The 16136-nt window shown below is 43.9% G+C and overlaps 1 protein-coding gene across 1 annotated transcript in view; it reads left to right on the top strand.

Moving 5' to 3' along the window:
* Positions 1 to 16136, top strand: part of LOC146203264 (uncharacterized) — a 173090-nt gene that overhangs the window by 97413 nt on the left and 59541 nt on the right. Inside the window, exons 3-9 of the mRNA XM_084588635.1 lie at positions 3044 to 3193; positions 4210 to 4367; positions 4811 to 4929; positions 7935 to 8141; positions 8268 to 8554; positions 10639 to 10853; positions 11411 to 11711. Of these exons, the coding sequence (XP_084444761.1) occupies positions 3044 to 3193; positions 4210 to 4367; positions 4811 to 4929; positions 7935 to 8141; positions 8268 to 8554; positions 10639 to 10853; positions 11411 to 11711 (1437 nt within the window). The remainder of the gene's footprint in view (positions 1 to 3043; positions 3194 to 4209; positions 4368 to 4810; positions 4930 to 7934; positions 8142 to 8267; positions 8555 to 10638; positions 10854 to 11410; positions 11712 to 16136) is intronic.

The raw sequence follows: 16136 nt of genomic DNA, 5'->3' as shown, positions 1-16136 counted from the left end.
TTGCTAATAGGATAACTGCGTTCCCAGCTGCTATTTTTCAAATCGGTTCCCACTGATTCCATCTGCTGTGGTGTACAGCGGGAAAAGGGTAGTCATGTAAGTTTGAGAATGTTTATAACTTTCCAGCTGCTTGAGAGAACATTATTTTTATATGAACCCAGGGTCTTTCACAGATGAGCATAAAATAGCATGTGATGAGGAGCACTGCTCCACTGTGTAATTTATGCTTTTACAGCATCTTAAAGCAGCAGTCGAACTGTTTTTTTCATTTAACCCTGCCTCTTCATTGCAAACGCCATTCATGTGCACATAATATGACTCCTTGATCTTATCCCCGTAAACAGTCAAACATTCCATGGTTGTCAATGAGGTGTACACTGTACATTTGAGACCTTCACTTGACATCTATATTAATCTTGTCTCCAAAAATCTATTCACTACCGTAGTAATGTACAGCTCGTTTTAATGCAACAGCATTAACATTCCCCTTAACAAAAGAAGCAGGCATAGTCCCAAGAATAAGGGAAGCTGCCGTCAGACTGTGTAATGACAAATTGCCATTGGTAGGGAGGTGTCACGTGGTCTCATGATGTCACACACCCTGCCTACCAGTCAGCCCTCGGTCATGTTATGATGTTATCAACATTCCATCCACACAGGGAATTTCATGGTCAAGTTGGTTCATGCTCTGGCTGGTGACATGGCCAAGTGCTGATGTGTCGCGTCATGATACCGCGTGACATAGCCTAGTTTTCAGGTGCACTGGCAGTTGGCAGATGTGCTGGTCACATGTCATTGCTGAGAGAGAGGATGGTAGGTTGGATCCAGAGCCGTCTATAAATGTTAAGAGAAAGCAAACAAAAATGAACGGCAGTGAGCACATCGGGCTGCATATGCAGAAACCTGTAGCAGCAACGTTGCCTCTAACAAAAGAAGCTGCTCAACAAAACAAGAACCTCCTCCTCAATGATATTTCAAGAATAATTAGAGCCCATGTTAATTAATGTTTATGGATTTGCACTCCAAGTTGCTCTAAAATGCTGGCATCACTGCAGACTGAATATAATTTTGCTATATATCTGCTCCAGAATACATATTTTCTGCTCTATAACCACTCCAGAGAGCATATTTTTCTGCTCCGAGAGCTGCTCCAAAACCTACTTTGGCTGTCCCAACCACTTCTACAAATAATTCCAACAATTCTTCTATGTCATCATGTGGTAGGTCATTAAAGGTAGGCAGCTCCTGGGGCTGTTGGGAAAACAAAGATGATGACTGGGCAAAGGGTTCCATCTTTATCCAGCGCCTCCATCAGATGTGTAGTGGAATGGCAGGGAGTTCAAAAAGAAGACAGGTATGCTGGTGTCAAACTCAAGAGCTATCCACTGGGTGACCTTGCACTCACAAACATTAAGGGAACTCGCCAAGGGCAATAGCAGCAATTGCGCTTGCTGGCCATTGAAGATTAGAATCACTTTCAGCTGTTTTGAATTTAAAGGTGGCCATGAAGTTTCAAAATGCCGCAGAAACAGGTGCACACGGCTACTACCACCCCAGAGAAATCTGTTTGCCTCTTGCATGGCAAACGAAATTAAAAGGAAAATAAAGAAGAGTTACTACTCATTACTTTTCATACACAAGGTCCATTTATAAAAGGTTGATTTGCCCATACTTGAAAGGCCTGTGTTAGTATTTGGCAGTGTTTGCTACCAAATATTGTAGGGCACAGGGGGGTAATGGGTGCGTTTATAATGCAAACAGCTGTGTGTCTGACTTTCTCAGCTGTGACAGCCGCGGTGTAGGTGTGGTGCTTTGCTACATCCCCAGCTAGGGCGAAAGCATTGTAACTTCATTTCTTTTCCATTTCATTCTGGTTCTTTTTCAGCCTTTTTCAGCCTTTGTCATCCTTTCATGTCCTCAGGGTCACAGGAATCAGTAACTCTGATAGGAAGTTGGTAAAAATCAAATAGAAACAGTCTAAAATAAGTTACCACTATGGCATTACATTCATTGCATGCCTTCCTTGCACCTTTGAGCAAGGAAGGATTGCTTGGCTCATTGGAGGTAGCCACTGTCGACATATGTCCATGAGTCACTCGAAAATTTGAAAACAAGTACAAGTCTACCTAGGTTGATCAAGAAAGACAAAAATAATCCTTCATAACACTGCCATAGTGAATCAATTGAGATGTGCCCTGTAGGTCATGAAAATCACCAATAAAGGTTTTGATTGTATTTACATGCTTAGTCTCCTCATTGCTGCATGCAAAAGTCATAGCCAGTTGCTGCATTGCCTGCGGCTTGTAAATGCATCCTGGTGGGAAACGAGCAGTGTGTGCTCATGTTAGTCGCAACTCTCTTCCTGGGGCTCACAGCAGGGTGTGCCCACCCATAATTTGCTGTCAGCAGTGTGCAGAAGGGACATATGCTGATGTCCTGATGTTCTACCATAGCTTGTTTTGCCTGCTGCAGTGGCTCAGGAGTTATGACGCTTGGCTGTCAATTTCAAAGCCACTCAATTGAATACTGGCCACAGTGGCCACATTTTGATGAAGGTGAAATGCATAATTGTAGTCGTGCTATGAGATGTCAGCACACATCAAAGAACGCCATGCGGTCAGAAATTTAGCTCACCAATATGGCATCTGTCATTGCTCATGTGCTGCCCCGGGAGAAACTCTTTGCCTTGCTTTTATATTTAATGGTTACAAGTTTAGAAAGCCATTCAGTATTTAGCAAAATTAAATGTTTGGAACTTTGGCACATTTCTTGACTGTGATTTTTGGCATTGACTCCTGTACAAATCGCATGTAGCACTATGAGTCTGACAGTTCCACGTGGAGTATTTGCACCAGCACATTGTTTAGGCCCAGCCAGGAGCTTAGAATGTAGTAGAAATTCTGCTGTCAAAAACTAGTTGCTGCAGTTGGACTTTAGTAATTCATGTGTGCTGTTTTCAGTGCACAGCCAGAAAATTCTTTTGATACCCTTTTTGCTTGTCCACTGCTCCTACTACATTTTGGTTTTTATTCTTTCATGGCAGGCTTCCCACCGCCAGGTGGGAAGCCACCTCCCCTACAACCAGCTGCAACGAAGCCAGGCCACACCAGCTTGGCACTTAGTGCAACCCGCACCTCCAGCTTTGCAGCTGCACTACGCAAGTTGGCGAAACAAGCTGTTGACCCTGTGCTTGGTAAGAAGTTGTCCAGTTCTTTCCTTTTCACGCATTTGGATGTTTTTTTTGTGCTGCTCTTATCACAAGACCTGATTGAGTTGCTTGTTTGCTAGTTCATTGGGCACAATTGGCTTTGAACATTGTCTAAACTCCCCTTAGTATTCTCTAGATCTTTCATAAGTATTTTTAATGAAAAATATAATTGAGCTTCTAGGTCTCTACACCTTCCATAATACATCCTGAAGAAGTGTAGTCAGAGCTGCATAACTTTTTTTTTCTTGCATTCTCAGCTTTCGCTTCCAGTTTAAACTAAAGGAAGGTTGAAGCTGTGCCAAGTGCTCATCCTCACCATTAAAGTAGGTTCTAGTTTATGTTATGGAGAACCACACATGGACTCGAGACAAGAGAAAGACAATGTTTTGGTTGTTCTCTACTGATGCTGTATGCTTAAAGCGATGCGCTCAAAGCATCTTTTCGTGGTCTAATTTGATGCCTCTGATTGAAGAAAAAATAAAGTTAGTTTTGTTTGTTAACTTGTGTTGTGATTTAAAACAGGTTGTTCTGGACCGCTGAAGTCATATACTTCTCTTGTTTGTAGCGCCTTACAAAGTCTGGGCTGTAGCATTGCATCGCATTGCTTCTTTTCTTTTTTCTAATTTTTCTAGCCTGAAAGTTACCTTCTAGCATGCATTGATGTTTTAATTACAGTACTTGAGTACCTGCTTGTAACGAGTGTGTTCATGAATAATGTGTTAATGTTCGTGTGTCATGATGTAGGTTGTGACTATAACACTGTGGAAAACAGTTATCTCTACCCATTGCATGTATTCTACTCTCTTCTTTATCTACAAAAAGAGGGACCTTCAGTTCTTTTATTTCTTCCTAGTTGCTTTTTATATGCATGACTAATACAGTTCCGGTGTTCATTAAGTGCACCATTTTCTAACAGCATTTGTGAGATTGTTTTTGTTTTATTATTATTTTTTTTTAAATTCTGAGAACTTAGCTTCTTCCAAATTTTTCTTATACTGTAGAAAAGGATTCCGCGCCCGTGGCCGCCATTCCCGGGGGAAACCCAAGGTCACTAACTCCAAAACGAAGCTCCTCCTATGGATTACCATCTCCGATGACATGTGGCTCACCCCCAGTTATCTCTGGTGCCCCTTCTGGCCTGCTTATGGAAACGAGGAAGGTGTGTGTTATCTTGCTTGAACTCTTCACTTTGGGGCTTCCTTCCTTACTTTTCTTATTGTTCGATAACTGGTGCTACTGCTGTGTATTGTCGCAATAGAAATGGCTATCTGCACAACATTATGCAGTTATGAGTTGAGATGAATTATATGATGTTTTACTGGCCATTGACAGGTAGGGAGGGATGCAGGAGCTGTTTAGAAGATATTTTACTTTAAACCTGGAACCATTAACCTGCTAAAGTTTGTGGCACTATAAGGAAGTTTGCCAGTTGACTGTCACCTAATACAGTATTTCTGCTGACAGATTATTCAGACTCTTGTTTAGCTGTAGGGGTCAGCAGCTGCGGAGCATGCTGCAGGTGTGCATGTAGGAGCTCTTGAAGGTGTGGCCCTTCTTGCATGATGACTTCTACAGTGAGCACTGCATATTGTGTGTGTCCAGGCACTGGACTTGGGCAGCCTCAGCTCACAACACGGCCATCGTCTGGACCATGCAAGCAAGATGGACTCGTCTCTGTCCTCCCTAGACTACCTCTCTAGCAAGCACTTACCTGGACCTCCGTGAGCTTCTCATTTCTATTTCCTGTGACATAGCAAGGTTTTCCCATATGCTTTCATGCATCTTGGCAACTTGACATTTTGCACAGACCCAGAACACATAACAGTCCTGTACAGCTCGTGTGGGACCCATACATGCAGTAGATAGTGCCTTAGCTCGTAATGTTTTGAAGAGTGTGCCAATGTTCATGGGAGGTTGACAGATCCAGTTGGGATTGTCAGATTACTGACACCATTTAGAAGCCATTTCTCATTTGTAATTTCCTTTCAACATTTTACTGCGAGAACCATTTTGCGAAGGAGCGCTGCTCAAATCCGCGGAGGGACAAGTTGTTTGGGGGCTGCATTTGTGGTAAAAGAGTTGGAATTCAGGATTTCTATCCAAATTGTGCATTGGAACAGCTCTTCAGTTTTGTTGAGGAAGAAAACTTGCTGTAGGTCTCTAGTTGGAACACGTCATAAGATGAGACAGAACTAAGGAAGAGAGGATGTGATCCATACTCGTATGGACCTTCGTAGAACCATCGCATGGCTTAAGATAAAGTAAAGGAGAAGAAGATGGCTGGAGCCTGCGTTGGTGCGATGCCAGAACCTTCACATGGCCTAGCTAAGCTTGATGCAACCTTGCAAGTGTGCCGGTTGTAGTTTTGCTACTATGGCCAATGCAGGAGCTCCCATTTGCCGCGACACTGAACAGCATAGAAGTTATTGCCGCAGAGAACACCCTGCCACGCAGGAAAGAGTGTGGAAAGAAAATGCAAAAATATAGCATGTCTTTATATATTTAGCAGCATAACATGCCTTTTTTTTACTGTAGATGCTCTTGGCTACTTATGTAAAGAAACAAAACAGCATGGCATGACATGCTGTGAAGCGTCTCTAGCTGGAAATTAATGCACTAAGCAGCAAAGCTTAGCACTGCCTGTTATGCTCTGTCGCTTTTCATAGTTTCTATGCTGTTTCACTGCAAATAGAGAGGGGTAACAAGTAAGTTCTATGTAGGCCTGGTATGCTGCATGTTACAGGTGTGTTGTTATGGAATCTGCATAGTTGAACACAGTTGCGCTCGCATGTGGTGGTACCATGCTTGTGCCTTTACTGTACAGTTATCTGAATTACAGTGAGCCATAACTCCTGGTCATTAAACCTTTAGACTGCGTAGCTGTGATTTCCTCACTTTGACCTTTCAGAAGAGAGCATAAAAAGAAAAGAAAGAAATCTTGTCTCCTGTTATACTGTTGTTTGGAAGAACTCTCGTGAGCCGTGGTGGTAAAGAAAGCTAATAAATTTAACTTTATTTCGTTAATGTGTTTTGGGTAATGTCTCGATTGAATGACACTGTAGTGTGCCCTGCTGCTCATGGCAGAAAATGGCAAGTAATTTAAAATTTTCACTTTATTTATAAGCATTGTTTAATAGCGAGCAATTGGAATCATGAGATGACCCTTTGCTGGTTCAGTGGAAATTAGTGTTTGTGCTCTGCTCCACTTCTTTTGAGGTTTTCAGTTTGTTGATTCATTGCATGCTTAGAGGAGTTGCATATGTGAGAGTAAAAGTGAGAATATTTTTCAGCTGCCGTGCAATCTAACTAATTTTCTTAAGAAGCCAAGCTACTCGCTTGTACTCGAGTGGATGTCCAGCTAGTATTCTAAGTTCTAAGTAATTTTTTTCATCGGACCATAAAAAAGTGAACGGAAAGTAGAAGTAGCCAAAAAATTGTATAAGTGAACTCTCCATAGCACTTCATTCTTTCCAGCCATAAATCCTGTAATCGTCACTTTTCTTCAGCCTTGTGAGAAGAAAGGCCGAAGATGTTTCCCTGGCAAGAAACAATAATTTTGTTTCGGGCTTATTGGAGATGGAAATTTTCTTTGAATTAAAGGAAGTCTTTAGAATACGCTTCATGTTGATGGGATCAGAGTATCAGTTTCAAGAAGTTAAGTTAGTCAAGCAAGTCCACAGTATATATCAACATGATGAATACCAGCGCTAAAGACTAGGACGAAGAGCAAGAAGCAAACAGGACGGGTTATTCATCATGTCATCGTACCAACTTGCCCAGATGTCTCTTCTATTACAGTATAAATAAAGTTATATAGAGCCTGATGTTCCTTAAGGGATACTGCTTGATATTTTCTGCGACAAGGACAGTCATCACTGCTCTCTTTACCACTTAGAAATTAGATCAAGAAGTTGGGTTTCTCTCTTTTTTTTTGTTACTGTCAGGTTTCTGTTGTGCAAGGAGTCTGCATATTCGTTCTTGCTGCCATTTGGGCCATGGCATCACAGAAGGCAAAAAGACAGTTGCAGTTAATATCAGACTGAAGAAATAGTACATTTGGCATTCCTCTGCAAATGGCAGTACATGTTACTGTTAGCAGCAAGCTGGATTAGCTGCTCGCGGAATATTCTATTCGTGGAAGCAACACTAAGTGCATAATGTGCTTTAGAGGTGTGCAAAGGAACCCAGAATTGGAAAAAAAAAAAGCTTACAGTCTCGTTATTACTATTACCAATTTTTTTTTTTTTTATACTGTGATTTAGGTGTAATGTGTAATTTTAGAGTGTGATAGCAGATGCCAGCATGCTTTTTATTTTGGTCTGATTTGTACACGGATGGAAGTTGATAAAGATAACAAATCCATAGCACAGCGCAAGAGGCTGCCAGTTTGGCATGTGGGATGTTCAGCTGCTGCAGTGGCGTTATGGCACAATGGTCTAATGCTACGGCCAGTGAAGCTGATCTGTTCATGCCACCTCGGGTTTAATTCCCACTCATGGCTGTGAAGTCCAAGTCCTTTAGTTGTTTATTTATTTAGTAGTATTTATTTAAGATAGCCTGGTGACACCACCTGTTCATGTGACATCATCACTGTTGTGATCAGTCAGCAAATTTTGCTACTAATCAAGCCAGTTTTTTTTCCCACTGTAATGCTGCACTTATAAAGGAACAAGCATATGATTACTTTTTCTCCGTGCCTTTTATTTTTGTCTGTTCACACTCACAGAAGTGGGGCAAGCAGCGCTGCGCACAAAGGTGCTTCGGGAAACGGTGAAGACTGCCCCCGGGGCTTCCAGCCGTACCGTGGTTCGGCCGAGGAGCTGCGGCATCCGACGCTGGGTACACTGCATCCCATGTCACCCTTTGAGGCTGGCGCCTATCCATACCACCCTACACCATTCCTGCCACCACACCTTGCGCATCCAGCCTACAGGTAAGCTGGCAGTCGAAGGAAGCGTGGCGGGGAGTTGGTAGCCCGCAGCCTATTTTTTTCTTTGCTTCATGCGGGCATGACTGCTGTGGTAAACGCGATGACAAACTGTTTTGCTTGGGGTAACAGGCTCGAGGACCCACTCTACCAGTACAACCTGTTGCGGAGTGCGGCTCCAATGGTGTCAGCCCCAGCCATTCCTCCCTTCTACCGGTATCCGGTGCAGCAGCAGGCAGCTCCGCAGCAGCCACCATCCCAGCAACAGCAGCAACAGCAGCAACAGCAGCAGCAACAGCCACCACCTCCATCGCTGACAGTGGGTCCCCCACGAACAGAGGAGTCCAAAGAGGAACAGTCACGGCTTCTGCTGCTTCAGTCTGCTAAGAGACCCTCAGAATCACCGCCACCATCCCTCGGTGAGCATTTATTTTTCTGGCTGTCTGCCATCTGGGCTGCTGTTGATGCATACAGATGCATGATATGTTGGCCGCTGCCTGATATTTGAGTCTGCAAATAAATAAGGAGCAGCACATTAGGAAAAACACAGGCAGAAAGAAGGGTGTGCGGCTCTTTATTTGTGGCCAACCGGTTAGCCCAATCTTCTGCTTTATTGAATCTGAATACAATTGTTGTGTAAGCAGAATATTATTGCTACAGACTGCTATGAAAGGCGTTTTGTAGTTTGGCTTCAGGGTGGATGTGAAGATGTAAATTGAATTTATCTATTGCATGTGTGAAACCTTTTCTTTTCTTCTTTTTCTTTTTTTGCTAAGCGGTGCCAAAATGAGGAATGTTGCTTATGTACAACATAACTGTATTGTAGTTACTTGTTATCAGATGTGATAGTAGTTACTGCAGTGCAGGAATTACTGATGTCCACAGAACATCATTGTCGTCATATGTTCTGGGGAGAATGCCTCTGTTACTCTGCATTCTTCAATATGACCTAGTCGCATTTTGCATTGCCTCCCTTTTCATACTTTGATAGGCATTTGGGAAGATGCAGCTGCACCATTTTGATAGACAGTCATGTGTGATGATCATGCTCAGTGCTGCTTCATGAAGCAAAAATAAAGGAGATTGCAAGAAGTGGGGCAACTTCTTTTCTAGTGCAAAAGGGATACTGCTCATGTCTCATCTGTTTCTTTGTAATACATTAAAACCCCGCTATAGTAAACTCTGATATAGTGAAAAATTGGATATAGTAAAGTGAAACTGAAGTCCCAGTTCATCTTTCATAGACGACTGTTAATTTTCCCCCCTTTATAGTAAAGACTTTTTTGATAAAAATCGGTTAAAGTAAAGTGCGCCTGACCGCGGTGACGACTCACACGATATGATATTGCTGCCTGTGCACTACTCAGAATCGCGAGGCAAATATTTTTTGTATTTGGAAACAGAAAAATAACACAGTGTTCTTTTAAGTGGCTTTACCACCAGGCTTAGCAGCATTCAGGAGAAGCCTACTTTATTGAAGCTTTAGAGCCTTGAGGGAAAGCACGCAGCACGTAGGAAAAAAAAAAAAAGCAAAGCTGTCTACAAACATGGAAACAGGGCGGCTCGGTTCGTTCAGAAAGTAAAGGATAGTAAAATTGCAGCAAGAAATAGGGAAGGGGAAGAAACAGGCAAATGTTCACAGCACTGTGCAGCACGAAGCATGAGCCAGCGGAGGCAAGAAATGAAGGCGTGGGGTGTGCGATCTTGCAGCATCATTTGACTGCCATGCGCATTTATCATTTACTGTCTTTTCAAAGACAAAAACAGCGAAAAGTGACACCGTGTTCATGCAAGGCTTTGGTTTTCACATGAAATCGTACTTGGTTTTATTCGTAGCTACGTTGTCCTCATGCTTAAGAGGTACATCCACAAGATGTAAAATATTCTTATAACTGAAAAAAATTGCAAGAGATGGAAAGGGAGGGATGGAAGGTATTTCAAAGTGTGTTTTTTTTTTCATTAAGCAACAAGGCATGTTCAGTAAGTGCCCATTTAACTCCCAGACAGCATCTTCAGGGCCATGTTATAACCAACAACTGATATAGTAAAAACCCTGATATAGTAAATATTTTTGCTGGTCCCAGTGACTTTACTATAAAGGGATTCTACTACCTGAATACAAACCATGGGTTGATGTGCTGCTGCTTTCTTTTAGCTGTAGCCTACTTTGTTTCTACTGTACTGTACTGTAAGCCTTCTGATGAGCAAGGTAACACTCGCGTTTCATAGGTAACCACCACTGTATTTTTTATTCAAGGTATGTACATACAGGCTTATTAAAACAGTTGGCACAATATTGATAATGCGTCAGCAGTGTGTATGGCTGCCTACCGAAAGGTAGAAAGGGCCCAGTCATGTTCCTGTTCATATAATTTGCAGTCTTTTGTTTTCTGTACAAAGCATTTTGTTCCAGATTAGTGGGTGCAGAAAAATACCATGTACTCTCTGTGCTATTTGTTGTCTAAAGCATTGATCTGATTTCTTGTGGTCTGCTTTGTTGAAGCTCCATCTCATCCTGGAGGAGGCCTTGAGCCACTGCGGAGCCCCCCATCACTCTTGACACCGCTGAATTTGGCTACAAGCCACTCTGGGCCTGCTGCCCAACCACAAGGTCCACTTGTTCCTCCGCAGTCCTTTGCAGAGCATCTTGGCCATCCAGCTAGTGCAGAGCCCTGGCGGTCGTTGGCCAATGATGTGCCACCTCTTCACCACTTACAGGTGTCTACTCATTTTTAGCAGGCTTTAACTTTCACTGTTTTATCACAGATACTTTTTGCTTTTTTCTGTGTTCATGTATCTGGGAAAGACCAAGACTTACTACTTAAATTTGCGGCTGAGTATTGAGGTTCTCGTATCTTGGCAGTCAGGTGTCATCAGTTGATACGGTTGATTGTATGGGGAGTGTACCTGTTAATATATTTTCTGGTGTCTGCAGGCAGAAGGCAGAAAAGTAAGTGGCAGTATGAATGACAGCTTGAGACTTATACGAGCAGGGATTTTATCGTTGTTGGCATGTTATTGTTCCTGATTTTAGCTGCATTGTATTTGGCTTGGACTCCAACTGGTAGTTTATGCACTGGCAGTTTACAGCAGCCATTCGAAGACTCTATACTTCCAAACACAGTGCTGTTTTTACAATGTTGAAGCTTTAATAAACATAAATAAGAACTAATACTAGGTGCCTTTCCTTGTTTTAATAGAAAGCTGGTTCAGCTCTTTTTTGTCTAGCTGCTAGCACACTTTGAACAGAAGTTCTCTACCTTGGGGGCATGCAGGTAACAAAGGAAAACTTTCAATCACTGCCAGCGTCTTTCACGTCTGCCGTGGCCCCTTCTGCTGTACGGCAGCCACTAGCAGCCTCGGTGCGGTCGAGTCTTCCGCTTGCACAGTCTCCGCCACCATCTTCTGCATCAAGTCCTGTCCCAGTGCGGCAGTCACCCGTCCGGCTTGATGCCTTGACATCCGAGCAGTGGCACACAGAACAGCATCCGCCACTGCTTAGCTTACTAGATTTGGCTGAGCAGCGTAGGAAGGAAGCACGAGCAAGGAGCTCTGTTGAAAGCGACTCCGAGGAAGGTGAGTGGCTGGATCTTGGACATCAAATGTCAACTCACTTATTGCCTTTTAATGTCGTTAGTCAAGACATAACAGTTATGACTCAGTATATATAACAGTTATGACTCAGTATATTTCGAGTTTTCTTTTTAAGCGTAGCAAGCTTTGTTCCTGTGATGTTATCGTTGCCTAAAGAGAGCATTTATGTGTTCTATGTGAATTTCATGGGAAAGTTGGAACTGGTGCTTTAGTAAATATTCATCTTAACTAGCAGTGGCATGGTGCAGTCAGGTGTTAAGATGCATAGAAGGGGGATTGTTGAAAAACCACACATTTGAGCCTGAGTGTGAAAATGATCATACATCATAGTAGTTGGCTGCAGAGCAGGTGATTTTTTTATTTGTTTCTTTTTGCATGCAGGAGTACTATGGCATTTCACTAGGGGCCTAAGAATATTTGAAAATTTTTGAGTGAGCTGCATATCCTTTTATTAGATTTGTGAAATGACTCAAATAGTGTGTCCAAAATTATTTGGAACAAATCAGATATGTTGTCAAGTTTTCAAATGCGTTTCATATAATTGCCTCAAATTTTGGTAAGGCTTACGATTGTCTTTTTTCACTGAATTGTTCAAAATAGCAAGGCCTCCCTTGCCACACAGCCTGCTGCTGCATTCCATCTGTACATATTGATTTGCCCCTTTCATCTGCTTGGTATTCCATTGGTTTATTCACTGTCGTCACTAGTAGCAAAAGTAATTTTTCTAGCCATTAACATGACGGTCGTAAAGTTAATATAAGGATTTAATGTTGCTTCATGCCTTCAATTAGAAATCAGTGTTGTGTCGTGACAGCGGTAGCTTTAACCTTATAAGTTATAGTAGCACCTTACTGAAGTGCCGCAGAAACTTTTTTATTTCACACAATTGATCATTGTGTACGAATATATGCTACTTGTGCAAATATTTGTTAAATGATTCAATTCATATCTGTTTCTAGCAACACTATTGGTATTCAGTTTGGTCGCACAGCTAGGCCATTCTTCTTCAGTTCACTTTTGGAAAAGTTCTATTCGCATGCCCCTACATTTCACTGTTGTTCTTCATAAATGTTACAAAGTTCTTTTAAGTATCTATACTGTTAGTTGCGGGGGCTGTGTTAGGAGCGTAATTGTAGCTTTGAAGTGCAGAATCCTGCAGTTTATTCCATTGCTGGTTTATCAGGCTGACCTTTCAAATGAAGGCAGGGCTTTGGGCATGACTTTTCATTGAAAGCCAACAGATGAACGCTAATTATATGTTGTAGAGACGGAATTATCTAAGAACTGCTATCTAAGCAATGTCAGGGGGCTACAACTGCGCCGATTGTGCTGCTTTGATACAAATGAGATTTTCTGTGCCCAGTTGTGCCATTCATTAAATTGGCTTAACTAGCGCCAAAAGGCTGATTTTGCTCGGTATGTTATGAGTTTCTTATTCTCGAAATGGTTTTTGAGACTGTCAGACATTTTGAATAGTTTTCAGATAGTGCTTGCTAATTATTCAGCTCAGTTTTCACACAATTTTAATTATTTTAAGTTTTTATGTACTGTTTAAATATTTAGAAACCTGGAAGTTTTATATATTATTTCAACTCTCAGCATGCCATTGTGGCGTTTCCAGATGGTGCTCAATAGTCGCAGTGCAGCAAATTTACGGTGTCGCAGCGGAGCACCAGAACAAAACGACCAGTGTGGCAGGCTTCTCGAACCGAACAGTTCGTGCCATGCGTGCACATTATTTTCTTCTTTCGCCGACTGGGAACGCCGATTGTAGCACCTTCGCTTTATAGCGTTGCTGTGCACTGCAGGCCCCCCCCCCCCGTCCAGATGGAACGGCGAAATATACGGACCGATGGGGCAGGGATTGGGGTTCCACCGTGGCAGGCAGGTCGGCAGATAAGCCAGCAACATTTGGGTTCCACGGTGGCAGGCAGGTCGGCAGATAAGCCAGCAACATCTGAGGGGAGGTCCTGGGGAGGTGTCTTCATGTATGCAGGTTTGAAGCGATCCAAGGAGACAGTCTCTTCTCGACCATCCAGCAGGATAGTTGCTGACTTTGTTGCCTTGTTGAGGGCGCAGTAGCACCATCATGGGGGAGGGGGTAAGGTAAGAGGTGCTTTTACAGCGTCTCGCCTTATAAAAATGCGTCGAGGTTGCAAGCTCCAGGTGCACGAAGACCTTACGGTTAGATGATCGAGGCAGAATGGGCGCAGGTGTTGAATACAGTCCTGAAGGCGTTGTGGATACTGCAATGGCTGGGACGATGGAGCCGAAAGAACAAACAAGTCTCCGGGAAGCTGCAGGGGTGCACCGAAGACGAGTTCGGCCACCAAACAGCCAAGGTCACTACGAAGAAGGGCACGCTGTGTAGGCCAAGAAGCACCTAAGAAAGGTGGTCAGCCCAGTGCTCACGATCAAGGCAAGCAGTGAAGGCAGTCTTGAGCTGACGATGGAGCCACTTGACCATGTCGTTGGCACAGGGATGGTATGCTGTGGTGTGGCAGCGTTTAGTGCCGATCAGACGGGTGAGGGAAGTGAAGAGGGCATATTCGAACTGGCAGCCGCAGTCCGTGGTAACAATGCCGGGGGCAGTCGAAGCGGGAAACCCATGCTGAAACGAAGGCTTTGGCAACTGTTTCCTCTCTAATGTCCGGAATGAGCACTGCTTCGGGCCAGCGAGTGAAGCGGTCGATCATCGTCAGAATGTACTGGCTGCCATTAGAGGTAGGTAGCGGTCCAACCAAGTCAACATGAACATGGTCAAAGCGACAACCAGGTGGCATGAAACACTGGGGTGGAGTCTTTGTATGGCAGCTCACTTTGGTGGACTAGCAAGCAAGGCATGAGCGGGCCCACTGACGAACGTTTGTGATAATGTTCGGCCGGACGTATCGTTGGGTAATAAGGCGCTGTGTGGCTCTTATGCTGGGATGGCAGATGTCGTGAAGTGAAGGGAAAATGGCACGACGAAAGGCCTCCTGAATGAATGGACGCGGTAGAGCTGATGACATGTCGTACCAGAGCAATCCGGTCACAAGCGGATGCGGCACGAGCTGCAGACAGAGGGCACGGGGGTGGTCAGCCAGACAGCCCGGGCCAGACATTCCCAGTTGACAGCAGATGTAGGCATGCCGATGGAGGTAATGCGCGAAAGTGCATCAGCTGCCTCATTGTCGATGCCTTTGATGTGCCAGATATCTGTTGTGAACTCTGATATGTAGGCCAGCTGACGAAGTTCACAGGCGACATACTTGGAAGAGTTCGTACGGAACACGTAAAATGGCTGGCCCTCCAAGAAGTGGTGGTAATGCTGGATGGTGGAGTAGATGGCGAGCAGCTTACGGCCAAATACGCTGTAGCGAGTCTCGGCAGGTTGTAGCTTTCGAGAGAAGAAACCCAGTGGGTCCACTCGGAGTTGATTTTCTGCTGAAGGAGAGCATCAATGGCCACGCTGGAAGCATCCACCACGATAAATGTGGGTGTAGAAGTCCTAAGGTGGATGAGAAGGGTCGAATCGGTGAGGGCTTGTTTTGCAGCCGTAAAAGTAGCCTGATGTTCGGGAGACCAGGAAATCGTGGAGGAGGAGGATTTGGCTGTGCGAAGAAGCTCGGCACAGTGCGGGATAAAGCGTCGGAAAAAATTCACTAGGCCCAGGAATTCGCAGGGCTTGCGTAAGTTAAAGGGTGCTGGGAAATCTTTAACAACTTGGATGTGGGAAGGCGATGGACAAATTTTCTGCTCTGAAATGTTGCGCAGAAGGTTGCGTGTTCGAATCACGTCTGGGTCACCACTGTAGCGAATTTACGGTATCGCAGCGGAGCACGAGAACAGAATGACCAGCAAGGCAAGCTTCTCGAACCGAAGAGCTCGTGCCGTACGTGCATATCGTGCACGCACTGTTCAACTTTATAACTTTATTTTCTTTTTTCGCCAGCTGGAAATGCCGAACTTAGCGCCTCCGCTTCACAGCATCGCTGTGCGCTACAGCAGCATGTCACACTTGTGATATCAGTTCACTTCCTCATTTTTCGTAGAATAACTTCTGGCTGACTAAAATATAGCACATGATGATAAGCCTTGCATGAGAAACAATGCATTCACAACCATGGAAAGCCATGCAGCTGGCACGGCCGCATTCTACGTGCTTGCTGTTTTGGTCATGAGATGTAGCACCATGGGTGCTCATCATCAGGCCGTACGAGTGATGATGTATGTTCCAGTAATGAAGGCAGACAAGTGTCAGTACTGCAGTTGCGTACGATTGCTACCATATATGAGATTCACCATGCACGAAAACAGACCTTGGGAGAATAATGGGATGGGATGGGGTTTGTCTTGCGGTCACTTCACAAAAATCGCTTCTAGCTTGCATAATTACTGTACCAAAAAGAAAATAATGGAAGACAG

The sequence above is a fragment of the Amblyomma maculatum genome, chromosome 1 (assembly GCF_055883805.1).
Source record: "Amblyomma maculatum isolate TAMU_Amacu chromosome 1, ASM5588380v1, whole genome shotgun sequence".
NCBI lineage: Eukaryota > Metazoa > Arthropoda > Arachnida > Ixodida > Ixodidae > Amblyomma > Amblyomma maculatum.
This window is presented reverse-complemented; position numbering and strand designations above follow the sequence as displayed.